We start from the raw sequence: 17,136 nt of genomic DNA, 5'->3' as shown, positions 1-17,136 counted from the left end.
TAGCCAGAGAGTTATAAATTACTAGAATAAGTTGCCTACATGGGTGGTTGAAGTTGATAGTTTTGGGAAATTCAAAGTTCAGTTGGTTAGTTACTTACGGGAGGAGGAAAATGCATAGGTTGTCTATTTCCTTTTCTTTTATTATTTAATTTTTTATTATTATTATACTGGTTTTTTTTTTTTTTTTTTTTTTTTTTTGGCTGGTGCAGCATAAGCCTTAGGCTTGCTTTCACCATATGGCCATTACTAGTACTATTAATACAGGTGTAAGTGGGATCAGTGAGCAGAAATTTTGATGAGGATCTCCTACTCCCATATTTTAATCTTCTTGGGTATGGTTACTACATTTATGGTTCCATAAATGTAGCGATATCCTTTGCCTGAGGTAACTTGAGCTGTTGAACTCACAAATTACTCTAAAAATTTAGTAGCAATATGTGCAAAGTAGATTGCACAGAATGTTATTATTTTCACACCAACATTGACTATGAGCACTGTTCCTCCACGCTGTGTGAATAGTCCAAGATTTAACTATTGAATACATCATTTAGATTACCAGCATAATAGTCCAAAAGAAATCATTTAAAAAAAAAAAAAACAGTACTGGGATTTTCAAAGGATGAGTTGTTTGGCTAACCTTTTATATTTCATGAAACAGAATTTTTTTTTTTTTTTTTTTTCCTTTATAAAAATGGGAGAAATAAATATTTGTTTCATAATTTATTTCAGACTTTCTCTAGATACCTTACCTATAAGCGAGATAACAACGAATTGCTAATGTTTATCCTAAAACAGCTGGTTCAAGAACAAATAGCCTATATGCGTAGTCGATATGGTAGTGAAATAGATGTAATCGAAGTTGCAGAAAGAGATTTATCAGAAAGGGTGAGTTTTTACTTTTATTTATCACTGAGGTTGTTGTGTGATATCTTCTAAATATAATTAACTTTCCCTCTGTTACTATCATGGAAAACACAAAAACCAACCTGGAAATTATTAAAATAAAAAGTGCATCAGTTATCTTTAAGCATTGGTTTATGTTTAGTTAAAAGTCTTCTTGACACTGTATGATGTAATTGGTTTAAAACAGGATCATGTTAATTCACATAGAATGAAGCTTTCCTCAGTATGGGAATGTACCTCTTTGTACTTATTTCAAGTTAGACTTTTCCATAGTATTTAAAGTCCGTGTTTGCTCTGAATCAGATTCATAATTTTGCAGTATCACTATCAAGGTGCTTCTGGGACTTGACTCAGCTCTTCTGACAACTGACTACAGCAGTTCTCATTTCTGCAATCAGTTTTCAAGTCTTTATAATAACAATATTGCCTTTTTAACTTGCAGTATCACTATCAAGGTGCTTATGAGACTTGACTCAGATCTTCTGATAACTGACTACAGCAGTTGTCATTTCTGCAATCAGTTTTCAAATCTCTATAACAATATTGCCTTTTTAACTTGCTTTCCACAAAAGAGTTCATCAGTAGACACTTTACTGATCTGAAATGCTGAGGTGAATGTGTGGATTAATTGATCTTGTTTAGGAGAGGAAAGGTGTCAAAGGCAATGCTATTATGATGACTCAGTTGGCAACACTTGGTTTTGTGTGTCTTTTATCAACAGAATTAGTCTCTACGTGAGCTGTTTCTCCCTTTATGTCTTGATTTTCAAACAGTCTTTTACTGCTGGCAAAACAATCAGTTGCCACAGTACAGTATATCCTCCTTAATTCAATATTGGATTATTCGAAATGAGATGTACTTCAAGGTTGCCACTATTTCCTAACACAGTGTTTCCCAAACTTTTTTAGTCATGGAACACTTTTCATCTCACAATATATTTATGGAACACTTAAGGAACACAAGTTTAGTGGGAGCCAAAGAACTGTTTGTTAATATTTTTTTTTACATACGATGCATCAGGAACATCTTTATTTCCAACACATGTGAAGCCAAAATTCAAATAATTGTCATCATACTTTTGTTTTGGTTTTTTATTAGTTGGTTCCTGTTTTTTCACTTTGGATTTTTGAGGAATTTCAGATTTCTGTGATCATTCATCCTCACTTTGAAGTTTGACAATATTGTGTTCATTTTCATTGACCACAGTTGCAATACAAGAAGTACTTGCTTCTCATTTTAGAGTTCCTTTTTTCAACCACAAATCCATGGTCATTTATTTTAATAATATATTTTGAAATACTGATAATTATCAAAAAAATTTTATACAGGGAAGTGAGTTTAGTTATGCTTACTAGTTTTCTGCACTACTACAGAACTAATCTCATAATTGCAAAGACAGTCCGCACCACCAGCACTGTGTAAGCATGCAAGAACGTGTCAGTGGAATGCTATTTTGTTTCATCCAACCAAACGAAGCATGATATTGGTTCACTTCCGCCTCTCCCTCAACCTGTGTACTCCAGGCTAAATTGCATACGAATGGCATATTAGATCACTACATTGCTTTTTTATCATAGATGTCATTACCTCTACACATACTTCTCTATACTAAGCCTGCAAAAATAGTGTTCCGCAGTTTATTTGATTATTAATCGATGCTAGTACAGTATATTTATTAATAACCAAAAAAATAATAATAATAATAATGTTAAAAATTAGAATGATTCTAAAGTTTATTTTATCTTTTTAATTATTAATTTGAATTTTTCACGGAACACAGTTTGGGAAATGCTGCCCTAACATATGGGGTTTTATTTGCCTTTTGCTTTTTAGTGCAGATAATTTGAAATACATTTACAATGAAATCTGAAGCCTGACTTGAGTCCTGCAACTTGTGAATAGTTTGTCTAATTCAAAAAGACTGCTAAAACTAACTACAGTCAAACATCATTATAAGAAAAATTCGCTACTCTAATACAGTTATTGGTTATGTGTCACCTTTTAAAGTTTACATTTTTGCTTGCTTCCTCCAGAATTTCATGCAGAATCACAGAGGATTCAATTTTTCTCTAATTTGCACTATAAGTGCACAAGTAATCCATTTTGTTCTCATCACTGAAACCAAAATATACTGTGATTGTAACGATACAAAATATGAAAATAAAACTTTTGCATTGGAGAATATAAAAAAAAGTTAACTATCCTTCTTAAAGGAATTCATGAGGCACATGCAGTCTTTCGCAATTTCCCACTTAACAAAGATTGCTGAGTTTTGTTTTGCTGCTATAATTGTCGTGCAGCTTGATGTATATAAGCTGCACATTAAAACAAAACAAGTGGTGTACTGTTTGTTACATATAATTGTATATACCTGATGAAATGAAAATATTCCAAATTTTAGAATATGATGTTTAAGACTTGTAATCTATGTAAAAAAGGGTTATATTTCTCTCTTTTATTTACTAAACTTTTTTGGTTATTTACTAAACTTTGTAACTTAACACAAACTGCTCTTGAAAAATATAGCTCTGTAAGGTGATCATATAGAACTTGCATTAACCAGAGACAGTTTGACATCACTGTAGAATAGCTGCGAGTGAAGAGAGAGAAAATGTCTGTTATGTGGACACAATTTGAAAAATATGTTTAAATTTGCAGTTGTGAAAGTTTCCATTTATGGAAGAAATTAACCACAGAAAGTGTTTCAGTTTTCCTCATTTCAAATGTTACTTTATCAAGCCAAATCAAAAGACAAAAAATTTTAACACGTATATTTGAATTGCATGATTCTAGTGCGCTACAAATTAGTGTGGTGGTTTTTTTTGCTTTATTAGTGTATAGTTGCATATAATATTTTCTTTTCAAATATCCATTTCTTCACTATATATTCCATATACAGTAGACTTTCAGAATAATGGTACCTTCGGGGATTCAAGATGCAGTTATTCCGATTTTTCCGTTATCTAGAAAGTTTTATATATTTAATGCAGAAATAATGACTAAATAAGAAATAGAGAGATTAAGAATTGATTTATTAACTGCACATATAAAACATAAACATGTTGAAGATCCAATGTTAAAATCTGCCATTAATACACTCCTACTTACGCCCATTCTATTTTCTGTTATTATATCAAGTTTGTCACTAAGCTTTAATGTTATTCTTCTTTTCTTCTTTGTATGAGGTTTATTAACTTTGAGCCATGGTGAGGGGTTTTTAATTTAAAATAAATGCAATGCAGCAATATAATCTCTGAGATATCACAGATTAAAGTAAATTCTATACTGATAAGTACAGAATTCGCTTTAAAAATGGCAAATTTAAACAAATAAAGTAATCACATGACTTGCCGTTTTTTTTTTTTCTGGCAATGCAAGACATCTGCGCTGTATACAAACATCCGATCTCAATGTGCCGTTATTTCGACAGTCTACTGTATAGTGGCTTATTCACAATTAAAACAGATTTAATTCTATAACAACCAAGGTAAAATGCAATCAAACATACATATTTCCACTTGTACCCACACAATATTTCACTTATCACTGTTCTCAAGTTACATCAAACTTGATCACTACTTCTTGCAAGTGCTTCATGGCCAGCTTATGTATCTGTAATTTGCAAGAGCAGCATATGCTAAGTTACAAAGTAATTTAGTGAATAAACAAAAGTGCTAAAGGAGAGAAATGTCTTTTTTTGTGTGTGAATTACCAATATTATACAGAATAATCCCAAAATATGGATATTCTCTTTAGTAGATATGCATTCTTTTAACAAACAGCTGTATGACTATTATGATGGCAGAAATGAGACACCAATCTTTTTTATTGTGCAAAGGAATTGATTGAATTTTTCTACAGTACATGTCATCTTTCTCATAGTGACTAAACTAATGCTTTAATGGATTATGATTCCCAATCAATCATTTAATACAATAAAACTAAAAAATTCGTAACATTTCAAATGAAAGAATTGCAAAAAATTTATACAGTATAAGAGTGACTAAAAATTTGGTTTAATTAATATTCATATATTTATCTTGTCTGAGTACATCAAACAAGATGATAAATATATGAATAACCTATATAACTTGATGATAAATATATGAATAACCTATATAACAAAACAAACATATTCTGGTTATTTGAATTTTAAGTTAATGAGAAATATTCGTATTCTGATAGCTGGCAGAAAGTCAAAATATAATTTATTGCTAACTTATATTACTCTAAGGAACTTATAACACTCTAAGGAATTTATATTAACAAAATAAAGCAGAATAAATTTGGAAACATGCCATACATTGTGACATAGTCTTACAAGTCTTCATCAATGGCTAAACAGTGGTGTACATGTCTTCTTCTTTTTTTTTTTTTTTTTTTTTTTTTTAACACTGACTTCCCTTTCAGTTTTATCCTGCCAGCTCAGTTCCCTTATTCTAGTTTAAAAAATTGTAAATGAAATACATAAAGAGAAAATTCAGTTTCAAAAAGACACTTAAAATCCCACACATTACACCTTGAGAATAGGTGAAGCAAAAAAAAAAAAAGTTGTATTTTTGAATGCTTTCAACTCCTGCCTTGCTTCCCTAGGAGAGGTGACACAAGAGAATCGGAAATCTATGCAATCCTTTTCCAGTTTTAGTTATCTTATTTCTAAATTTTTCTTGGTATTTTTTGGTAAAGCTGTATTTTTGTCTGATTGAGTGCTATATTTTAAAGTATTTTGTTCAAATGATAAGAATAATATAATTTTACTATTCTTTTTTAATATTTTTCTATTTAAAATTAGAAATTTGTGGTTGGGTTAGTTATGGGCAGCTCAACAAATAATAATGTAAAACAGGATAAGGGCCACTTGTATTGAAAAGTATATGTTGGCAATATAAAAAAATCATATAGGAATTTGAAGCAATAAAAAAAAAAGTAAAAATATTTGTGAAGCAGTTGTCAGTCAATAAACAACTGCTTTGTTGCCTTTCTGGTTTCTATAATTTATATATTTAAAATCTATTATACATTTATAATAGTATAGTTATACTGACTTTTTTTTTTTTTTTAACTTATTAGGCTCGACAGCTCAGCATTCACAATCTGACACCATTCTATGAAAGTGATATTTTCCGTTCTCATAGCTTCGTTCATGATTCCCGAAGGAAACTTATTATCCAGTCATTTTAATAAATTAAAACTTGCACATCTGAAAATGTATTTATGAAATGTATATATATATAGCATGTGAGAAGAATGCTTTAAATTTTACTTTAATTCTTATATTTAAATAAATTTGTATATTGTTATACTCTGTGTCCTTTTCTTTTTTAAATGTTTATTGCAGTCTAACATGTTGCTTAAAAATAATTTTTTTATTAAAAAAATTTAAAAAAGCTTTTAACCTTTTCATATATTTCATGAGTTTTGTAAAGCACAGTTATTACATTTAATTCATACAGCATATACAATAAACTCCATTATAACACTTTTGAAGAGACTGGCTCCAAAGAGTTCTATAAGCAGGGACATTATAATGAGAGTTTACTGTATGTAAAAAATTAAGTGATACTTTAAATTTTACTAGTTTTTCTTATTTTTTAAAATTCCCTATGACAGCTTCAAATTCTATTTGTATCTTCACAAAACAAATTTTTGCTTGTAAACAGTAGACTTAAATTTTTCATTTTTTACATGCATTCTTTAATATTAGAATGTTCCCTCTGCCTTTCTTAGTATATTAGCTTCTTATAATGATATAAAAAGAAAATGTATTAATGATAGATCGTTGAAGAAGAGTAATTTCCCTTGTTATGGCTCTTTTTCTGAGCATTATAATTTTGCGAGGGTACAATCCTAGCATACATGAGATATTTGGTCTGTACGTGTGAAGATAACAAAAAATTGCAAGGAAGTTTAGAAATTATATACAGTCAGTCCTCGTATAGCACGATAGTTGTGTTCCTAGAAACCCTTGTGCAATGCAAAATCGTGCAATATAAACAACAGGCCCTATGGGAAAAATAGGGTTAGGTGCCGACCACCCAAGATTGAACACACATTTGTAACCAAAACATTACCAAACACAATAAATAATTTTAATAAAATACGTATTTTATTACGATTATTTATTACGATTATTTTATTATGATTACTGAATAAACAGATGACAGCTGTTCCATCTCTTCCAATTCTTTGTGTCTTAATCTTGAAGTGCTCTTGGAAAGAGGGATATCAGTGAGTGATCTCCCAAAAATCTCAGAGCTTGCGTCAGTTCTTGTGCAATGGGAATTGATAACTCTAGCATTAATCAGCAGACTAATTGTCATTATGAGTGAATATACATCACACCTGTATTGCTACCATAGAGATCACTCACCTGATTAAAGTATGCTTTTATGGATGTGCCATTTTTGGCAACTCATTCGTATAATTCTATAGTTTCAGATCAAAATTTACTCTTCAAAAACTGCACAAATTTTGACATAAAAAGAAATGTCACACTTTTTTTTATCATTTAATAAAAAAATAATTTATTATATATTTTTCCTTAGTTTCTGAACTGGTGTTGTTACATTTATTCCTGTGCTGTACTAAAGAAAGTCACTTTTTTTTGTTGTTGTTGATGATGCAGCAGAAGTCTAGTTTTTTTGCATTATTTGGCCATTGTAATACAAATTGTCCATTTTGAAAGCAATGAAATTTACATATGTATGTGTGAGAAAATGAACAAAAATCCTTGGCTGAAATGATTTCAAGGATACTTTATTAAGAACACTGATGTGGTTTCTCTGGAACTACAAAGCATCCAACTGACTGTTAATTATACTACATAGAAATATTACAATATATAAATGTTAAAATACTGTAATTTCACACACATCATAGGATGCTCTGATGTAATTATTTAACAAGTTTTATACAAAAAATACCTCTCTTTATGCTCTTCACACATCACTAGTTTTACAAGTGTTTTTAAATAATAAAAAAAAAATTTAAAAAAAACAGGAACATTAATTTTGCAAATAAAAGCAGTAGTATAATTATTTTAACAAATGGGGGAAATAATTACAAAAAAGTTGCCTGTATTGCAACTAAAAATGATGATAGAATGAACTGTACTGATGCTTGTCAATACCTTTAGTAGCCTGGTTTTATTTTCACATTTACTTTCTTCCTCCTCCCCTTTAATGTAACTATGGGTGTGCTAAAAAGTTATATAACAGGAATAATTCCTAAGACATACTAAAACATTTGATTTTCTGAGGGAGAAAACAGCTCTGTTTCTACCAGATTCTATATTCCAACAATGGTTAATAAGCCAAAGAATTACATATTGGTATAGATACATAAAAATATCCATCTTATCAATAATATGTTTAATACAGTAAGATTTAACTATTGCATGAATGCTGTGTAGCATAAAGTATGGGAAATGTTCTATTTAATGATTTATATAACATTATCAGTGTATCATATATCACAAGTGTTATCTCTTTAGAGAAAAGTTTATTTTTCTTAACATTAATAGAGAATAATTTCCAGTTGCTTCTGCTTCTCTGGGTATAATGAAATGAAAAAAAAAAAAAAAAAATCAAATTTTCTTTGGCATGTTGCGATAGTTTTATGTTCTTCATTGCTTTCAAGAAATTTAAAATAAGTGGCAATAACAAAAATAGAAATCTCTGTTTATTGTGGATTTATATGCTTGCAGTTTTCGCACTGTAATCCAAATTGGAGTGATTTTAAATTAAAATCAGGAAACAGCACAACCTGTTTCCCCACTCCATCTGTACTAAACAATAAAAAAAAAATTAACAAGGGAAATATTGTGGATACTAATAAAACTGTTGTTGAAATGAATTGCAATTCATAAAATAATAATTTAACTACATTTTCTTAACATAATTACGCAAAACCAGTTTTGCGTAATTAATATTAATTATTTTTGTAAATTATAATTACACTGTGTATGTGAAATATATTATTCTGCTGTTCTGTGAGAATTGAGGAGTTTAAAGCAATGCGCCACATTCAAGAGCCACTTTTAGATGTCCTAATAATTATTCCATCTTTCACACAGTTGGTGGCTCATCCACCATAAGGAATATAATTCTGTGCATAGGTTTTTTAAAATTTTAAGCAGTTCCATTATTTTTCTTTTTTTTTTATCATTACATTTTAAAATAGTTTTGTACTAAAAAAAAATATTGACTTAGATTTGTTAGTAATTTCATACATTCTACAGCCGGTAATGACTGATATTAGCATACTATGTACAAGCACTCAGAGTTGATGGAACCCATTCCTGAGATATAGCATTGACATTCCTTTCATAAAGTTTTAGTTATCATCTCTTCAGCTCTTGATGGGGGCTGTGGTGAAGAACAGTCTTCACGGTCACCTTCATCCATCCACGGATGGAAACCATTACTGTTTGTAGACCTGGTGTTTGGAGCCAGTGTAGGGCGAATATATGCCATTCTGCTAATAAACAACTCTAGTCTATCTCCTGCTGCAGCTATCAACGGAACCGTTAGACAGCAGTCAAAATCATGAGTTTTTGTGTCGTTTACCTGGAAGAAATAAACTATATATTATGCCTAAATTTTTAAAATCAAACTGTTGCATGATCAACATTACCAACTTACATTCTTTAGATATCTTTCAGTAACTCATCTTGATTAAACTCCATGATTATGATGTGGCAACGTGTAATCATAGTAACAGCTATATGTTTGTGTGCTAGTTGCTGTCCTGTTAAGTAGTCCTCACTGTATACAGCATTTTGAAGACATCCTATATATTAGCTATATAGAGTATATTTGCTTTAATAGAGATAGGAAATAATTACTGTGCTCTTGGCTTTCTTGATACTCACCTTGTGAACCTACAAGATGATCATTATATGCAAATAAGAATACAGTCATTCAGCTATCTGAAATATGATCGGAACTGTATTTCCATGGCACCCACTGATATAGTACTACTTTCACTGGGTGGAAGATTTTCTCTGCAACTGGGACATAAGCGATAGTCGTTGGCCTGGCTCTGTGTGCCCAAGGATGAGCACTGGGTAGAAGCCTTCCTGGTGGCTAAAAGGCTAAACAACACATTAATCACGCCTAGCCTATTTTACAGTTTGTATCTTCACAGAGTAAGCAGGGCAAAGCTGACTAGCATTCCAGGAGCCATCTAACAGTAAACATTTACATACATGAACTTATTTTCTGTGTGAAAGTGATATATTTATGTTGGTATATCTTACAGATGACCCCCTTGTGGAGTAAACTATATTCACAAGAAAGACATACAGTATGGTAGCATTAGAGTTTGACTCAGAGATGCATACTTTGGAGTGTGGGTCTTTGATGCCACTGCCTTTCTTTCCATATGTCCATCATTAAAGAAGCTTATTTTATAAGATATTACAGAAATACAGTTATCGATAGAAAAGAGGGAATGCATTTTAAATCAAAATACACATGTTCAAAGAAGCAAAGAGGACAACACCAACAGCAGAACTAATGGCAGAGATCTTCCATGGATAACTGCATACCTCCAGGAAGAAGGGGCAAGCCAATCTGCAATTCCTCAACAACTACAGTTTGTCTCAGCCAGAATACAAGGGGTGATCAAAAAACATTGAGATCGATTTTATTACAAAAAATATGGAATGATTATTTCAGAACTAAAAAAAAAAAAAAAAAAAAAATCGTCCTAAATTTTAAGGCCAACATGCAGAGTATAAAATTCTATTATATTAAATAATACTTAATTCTATTATACTTGAATTAAAAGCATGTTTGTAGAATTAGTTTCCAAATTAATACCAATATATTTACAATTTATTACATATATATTGTTTACAAATATACATTGTTTCTTTCCTTTTAAACCCAAGAATTTTTTTTCTTCGTGAGATGAAAACATTTTAGGGAATTCATTTGTAGTTATGTTTTCAGGTTTACTTTATGAGCTCTTGAAAAGTAAACTTTCAAAATTGTAAATATCTTATAGCAAACATACTTCCATATTGAGCGGTTGTGTATAGAGAAACTGATTTGCAGCATACTAAACAGGCAATAAGGAATGGCTCAGCTGCATAATTAGAGCTTGCTATGTGCACAGCATTAATAAAAGTGATGTCACTTATGCTTGTAGGTTTGGTTTCATGACCTATATTAGGGAGTTTTTTTTTTTTTTTTTTTTTTTTTTGATTTGGTAGTTGTTGGCGCATCGGCTTCTGTGGCCATATTGCACCTCCCAAGGTTTTTGCAGTACTTTGATCCAAGCCCGAGGCGGGAATCGAACCCGCGACCTTTGGGTTGCCGGGCAGGTACTTTACCCACTCGGCTAGCCCGGTCGGCTATATTAGGGAGTACCACATTTATTTCCCATAATACTCTACAGTTTACTGTATAGTGTAAAAATGTCGGAATGTAAACCTTTAAAGGAAGGTTTTATAAAATTATCCACTGTCTACTTTTTAAAATCAATTAAAAAGTAGACAGTGGTTCTTATAAAAGGTGATTAAAAAAGGGATTGACTTATATGATGAATATGTGAATAAAAAAAATTTTAGGGCAAAAAAGGGGTCAACTTATACTCTGGAATATTGGTGATGTAAACAATATACAGGCTGGCCTTAATTAACGCGATTAATTCGTCCCGCGAGCGCATTGTGCAAAATGGAAACGCGTTAATCGAATATAATAATCAATAGGAAAAATTATAATTGGTCCTTGACCTTCTGGAATGTCCATAAAGAATTTTAAAAATAACTTTTTAACTGTATACAATGTAAAAGATAATGAAAATAATTATATAATTAAATGTTTATTGCATAAAACAGCGGTTCCCAAACTGTGCACAGCGGAATATTTTAAATTTTCGAGGGATACACAGCGATATTCGACATCTGTTGGACACTGCGCGAACTACTAGCTCGCGGAAGTTCACAGTTCCAGCATTTCTTATTAAGTTGTTTGGTCCTAACTACTAAACGGAACTGTTAGGTATTTCTTTTGGTCTGGGTGCGCCCTGAAAAAATTACTGAGACACTAAGGGCGCCGTGAACCAAGAAAGTTTGGGAACCTCTGACATAAAATACACAATGAAGAAATGACTGTTGTGGAAATATTTGAACAGTGTTGACTTTCTATTTTCATCAATCAATTTCCGATAGCCGACAACAATCTTCTCTAGGCCCTGGCGAAATAAATATTGCAGAGAACATCAAATCTTTTGTTTGAGGTTCTATGCGATACGAAAGATTTCATCTAATCTTTTTACCGTTATCTCCTTCGTGGTAACATTTTCATCTGGCTCATTTAAAAATTTGAATTTTTATGCAAGTGTGCATTGACTTTATTAGCAGGAGACAAACAAGTAACATGTCGTCTTCCGATGGTTGATGGAACACACTGAAGCGGGCAGCAGGTAAATGTTTATTTATTGACCACACAACTTGCGGTAAGCTTAACGTGTGATTCAAATCTTTTTCAATTATCGCATAAAAAAAAAAAGATCGCGTTAACTGGAAATTTGTATTGTGTAAAGTGGTATAATTTTTCAAATAGCGTTAACTGAAAATCGCGTTAATCGAACTCAGGTTGTGCGAAGCCTAGCTGTATAGCTTACTCTTGATTTATCGGGATTGGATTAACCGGGAAGCAGATTAACTGGGACACTTCAAGACTCCAAATTAAAAAAAAAAAAAAAAAAAAATCAACCAGAAATCATAAAATTCAAGTAATTACTTGAATTTTATTTAGATGTTTTGCAAGTCGTAAATAAGCAACAAGAAGCACCGTTACAAGTCCTCATTAGGAGATTAGTGTACCTATTATCTTGCAACCCCTGCTGTCTTCACACCTGCTGCTAAAAAAAAGCGACTAAATGTTTAGTTTGTTTAAGTGTGTCGCATCAATTGTGTTCCGTCACACCACAAAAGGACAAATTTTGTTTCGTTATTTATGTCAGGAATGTTGGAATTTGTTTTTTATAGTAACTATTTTTTTTTGTTTAGAAATCAAAAATGGTGGGCAAACGCAAGAGTTGTGCTTTCAATTAAACAAAAACTTCAAATTATTCAAAAGTTTGAAAATGATGCATCGGTTAATTAAATGTCTAAAGAACCATTATAACATTGGTGACCAAACCATGCATGACATTGTAAAAAATAAAGGGAAGCTATTAGATTTAAAATCGACATCGTAAAAAATAAATGCTTTTCCAATACGCCCTACTCGCGTATTGGACACACGAGTAGTACGTGGTAAGTTTTTTCGTTTTTTATCTATCGCTATACTTTTTACATAGGTTGCTAAACATTTTTCGATACAGTAAGTCCCCGACTTACGTAGCTTCACACTTACATTACGTTATTTATATTTTTTTTATGTGACTGAAGATTGCAGTAAAGGGGAAACCCATTTCACCATAATAACGTAAAAACCCACAGAATTCCAGCTGTCGGTATTATCGCAAATGCAATAAGATTGAGTTTACTACCCATTTATAATTAAATGCATTCTCAATAAACTGGAAAGTGCAAATTGTTATTGTTTTATGGCAATGACCTCCAGAAATGTGCTTTAGTAAAATGCGAGCTCGCGTGGGGTGATAATAGTGAGTTTTTGCTTTAACCCTGTGCTGTTCTTTTCAGAAATTTTAATTTTGACTGTTATCATGGTGCCAACTAAGAGAATAAGTGACAGCAGTACTAGTAAATCTATCAAGAAAAGGAAAGGAAAGCTCTCGAGTTGGATCAGAAAATTAAAATAATGAGGATGCATGAAAATGGCCAAACATCAACAAGTATCACATGGAATTCAGATTTGTCAGTGGCAACGGTGAACACAATAAAGGAGAAAGACAGAATACAAGAAGCAATCAGCATCAATGAAGTCAGCTATATAGCCAAGGCCACGAAATACAAAAAAGTTTTTACAGTACAATAACCAGTAACATGCGTTTTTTTCTTCCTTTTATGTTTTCTTTTCTTATGTGCCACTCCGGCTACTTCACCGCTGTCCCCAGATAAAGTTTTTAATTGAACTAATTAAAAATATATATAACTATTTGTCTTCATTCTTCTGAGGATGTTATGTGGTTTTTGTAATTTTGGCATATCAGGGATATAGTAGCAATATTTTATTAGTCATTCCGAGTTACGTAAAACTCGACTTATGTAAGAAGTCCTGGAATGTATCTCTTACGTATGTTGGGGATTTACTGTATTTTTGGATTAACCGGGAAATTTTTTTTACCATCTAGCCCGGGAAATCGAGTCTACTGTACATTTAAACCTATCAAACCTTCTCCACATTTTTTTTTTTTTTTTTTTTTGTCTCTGCAGGTGTGTGATATTTTCTGAAACTAACAAACTCAAACATACCAATCTGCTACTCTCAGATCCACTGTGTTTAGATTGTAAAAACAGTTCAAAGATGGAAGAACCATTTACATTGTCCTGTGACTGGAAGAACCAGTCAGAAACAATAAAGAAGAATATTACCTGGTATTTATACAAGTGGGAGAGAGAGAGAGGTGTTTATTTTCATGGTATGAACTGTTATCATTATTTATGTATCTTTCTCTGAGATAGTAATATGAAATGCAAAAGTTGATATCTCATTATGTAAAATGATGTTGCCACCATATGATAATGTATCTTTTTGTAACTATATATTACAAGACTAAGTACAAAATCAAGTATGATTTGTAGGGCAAAGTGATAGGATATATAAATAATTCAAATAAAGGACTCTGGCCTTATGTTTTAATAATTGGATTTAAATAAGTTATGTAATAATAACTTAATTAATAATACATTATATCATGTGTTATGTAGTGTGTGTTGAAATAAGTTGTATAACTTGTTTTCTACTAAGCAGAGCAACTAATCACTCTAAATACATATACAGTAGACTCAATTTACTGGAATAGATGGTAAAAATAAAATCCTGGATAATCCAAAAATATTATAAAATGTTCAGCAATGTACCTAAAAAATATGGCGACAGGGGAACTTACCAAGCTGTTTTCAAAATTTTGAATAATTTAAAACTTTTGTTCAATTTCTGTTCAGTTCTGTTTGTTCAATTTCTAAAGAAAAAAAAATTTACTATAAAAAAAAATTGTCACTCCTGAATAACAAAACAAAATTTGTCTTTTTGCCATGCAATGGAACACAACAATCCATGCGAAGCCCTGAAACAAACTAAACATTCGTTCTCTTTCTATTGAATTTTGAGCAGCAGATGTGAAGATAGCATTGATTGTGGGATAATTAGTACATTCATCTCCCAATCACAACTTATGACGTCACTTCTTGTCACTTATTTACGACATGCACAAATATTTGTTTACACCTATTCTATTTATTTCTTGAATTTTATGATTTCTGGTGGATATATATTTTTTTTTTTTACTTTGGAGTCTCGAAGAGTCCCGGTTAATCCGATCCCGGTAAATTGAGAGTCTGCTGTATATAAAATATACTTTGCAATAAAAACAGATCTGTTATTAATAACAGCCTTGAAGAGTAAAAGCAAATATATTACAATACAAAATTTCAGCTGGAAATAAACTATCTAATAAAACAGAATGAGAGCTTTTTAGTACCAAGCTTAGCCTCAATACACAAATATCCAAAAAAAAGAATTAATCAGTCATTACACTAGGTCAGTGATGGTGAACCAGTGGCATGCATAGGAAACTGCTAGCACATAGCCCCTCAAATATTTTATATAAAAAGTTTTTTATTTGATGGCAAATTTGTTTTATGGTCTAACATCCACATTGAGCAGTGAAAATTATAAGTGCAATCACACAAAATTATGCATAAAAAAAGTTCTCATGAAGCTTTCAAGTATTGCTACCATTTCATATCAATAAAAACTAATTGATTAGCTTTTACTGATATAAAAATAACTTTAGAACTAATTTTAGATAGTGTTTTGTTTTATTTATTATTATTATTATTATGGCATGCAAAAATTATAGTTTTGTATAGGCTTATTTCTGGCATTCAGGTTGGAAATGGTCATTACTGCACTAGATTATGTTAAGGAAATCATAATATATCTGTTTACTCACTTGCAAAATTCTGTCATATGGCCTAAGAACACCACTTATATCAGCAGGCCCACCAGATCTGATCCGATTTACATACACTCCTCTTTCATAAAGGCCATCTGATACACTGAACCCAAAGTCCTCATACACTGTATCCTTAAATAATGTTACTTGATGAACCTCAATTGGAATAGGCAAAGCATATGATCCTTGTTGAGCAGGAAACAAACTGCTAGAAATATTGTTCAGGTAAGGTTCTTGTTGTTCCCTGAAGCGTCGAGTTGAGCAAGGAAGGGTGTTGCATCGTTGTTCTTGTATATCACTAGAATTAAAATTTATTCCAAGTAGTCCATTCTGCAAACTCATTTCTGGAAGATTATCATCAGACTGTGAACAACCTTTTCCAATATACAGTGTGGTATTTCGAGAAGTCTCAGAATTTTCATTATCGTTCACAAATTCATCGGACAATCCCAAGTCATTTTCTTTTATATCTTCTTCCTCTTCCTCCTCTTGTGTGTACAGAGCAGTAGGGCTGCAGCCTTTTATATCTGGGAGTCCTCTACACCATTCACTTTTAATTTCTGAGTCTGTTTCACAGCTCTCATTACTATGGTTGGTACTGACATCCCACCTATCTTGGGAACACCTTTCATCATTAACTTCATCTGACACTTTGGAGGCTGGCGGGCATGATTCAATTTTGAATGAAAATAATGGTCCTGAAAAATACATAATATATATTATCAGTATAAATAATTGGTTATTATATAAAAACAAAATTTAAAGGGCCAAGAGATAAAATAAATTGATTTACAATATACCGAGGGATGCATCCCTGGAAACTGCATTAAGCAAAAATCCCTATTTACTGGGAGATTATTATTATTTTTTTTTCCAAAATGCTATTTTTGTGAGAAATTTAAAGTAATAATATATTACTTATGTATTTTATTTTTATTTATTATTAAAGAAACAATAAAATTACAAAAATAACCTGTTAAAAAACTTTATACATGTATATACATTCTAAGGTTATATATTACCTTAGAAATTTAACATTTACAGACTCCGTGGGTATTATGTGAGAAGTTTTCCACCACCTTAACATGCTTTTTCTATCCTAGAAATCAGTAAAACTTGAAAAATGATGTAGAT

The 17,136-nt window shown here is 31.4% G+C and overlaps 2 protein-coding genes across 2 annotated transcripts in view; one reads left to right on the top strand and one right to left on the bottom strand.

Annotated features, from left to right (window-relative positions):
- Positions 1 to 6,084, top strand: part of Mcm2 (DNA replication licensing factor Mcm2) — a 51,752-nt gene extending 45,668 nt beyond the window's left edge. The window contains exons 17-18 of the mRNA XM_090368962.1: positions 730 to 885; positions 5,974 to 6,084. Coding sequence (XP_090225088.1) covers positions 730 to 885; positions 5,974 to 6,084 — 267 coding nt within the window. The remainder of the gene's footprint in view (positions 1 to 729; positions 886 to 5,973) is intronic.
- A 2,790-nt stretch (positions 6,085 to 8,874) lies between these two features.
- The window catches only part of LOC150090087 (glutamate receptor-interacting protein 2-like), a 113,013-nt gene continuing 104,751 nt past the window's right edge, over positions 8,875 to 17,136 (bottom strand). Inside the window, exons 18-19 of the mRNA XM_090389756.1 lie at positions 16,000 to 16,700; positions 8,875 to 9,470 (exon numbers count right to left, since the gene is read on the bottom strand). Of these exons, the coding sequence (XP_090245882.1) occupies positions 9,228 to 9,470; positions 16,000 to 16,700 (944 nt within the window). The 3' untranslated portion in view covers positions 8,875 to 9,227. The remainder of the gene's footprint in view (positions 9,471 to 15,999; positions 16,701 to 17,136) is intronic.

Source organism: Mastigoproctus giganteus, chromosome 2, assembly GCF_048544385.1.
Source record: "Mastigoproctus giganteus isolate SK-2022 chromosome 2, ASM4854438v1, whole genome shotgun sequence".
In the NCBI taxonomy this organism is placed as follows: Eukaryota; Metazoa; Arthropoda; class Arachnida; order Uropygi; family Thelyphonidae; genus Mastigoproctus; species Mastigoproctus giganteus.
Note: the sequence above shows the minus strand (reverse complement) of the source record. Positions and strands in the feature narration are given on the sequence as shown.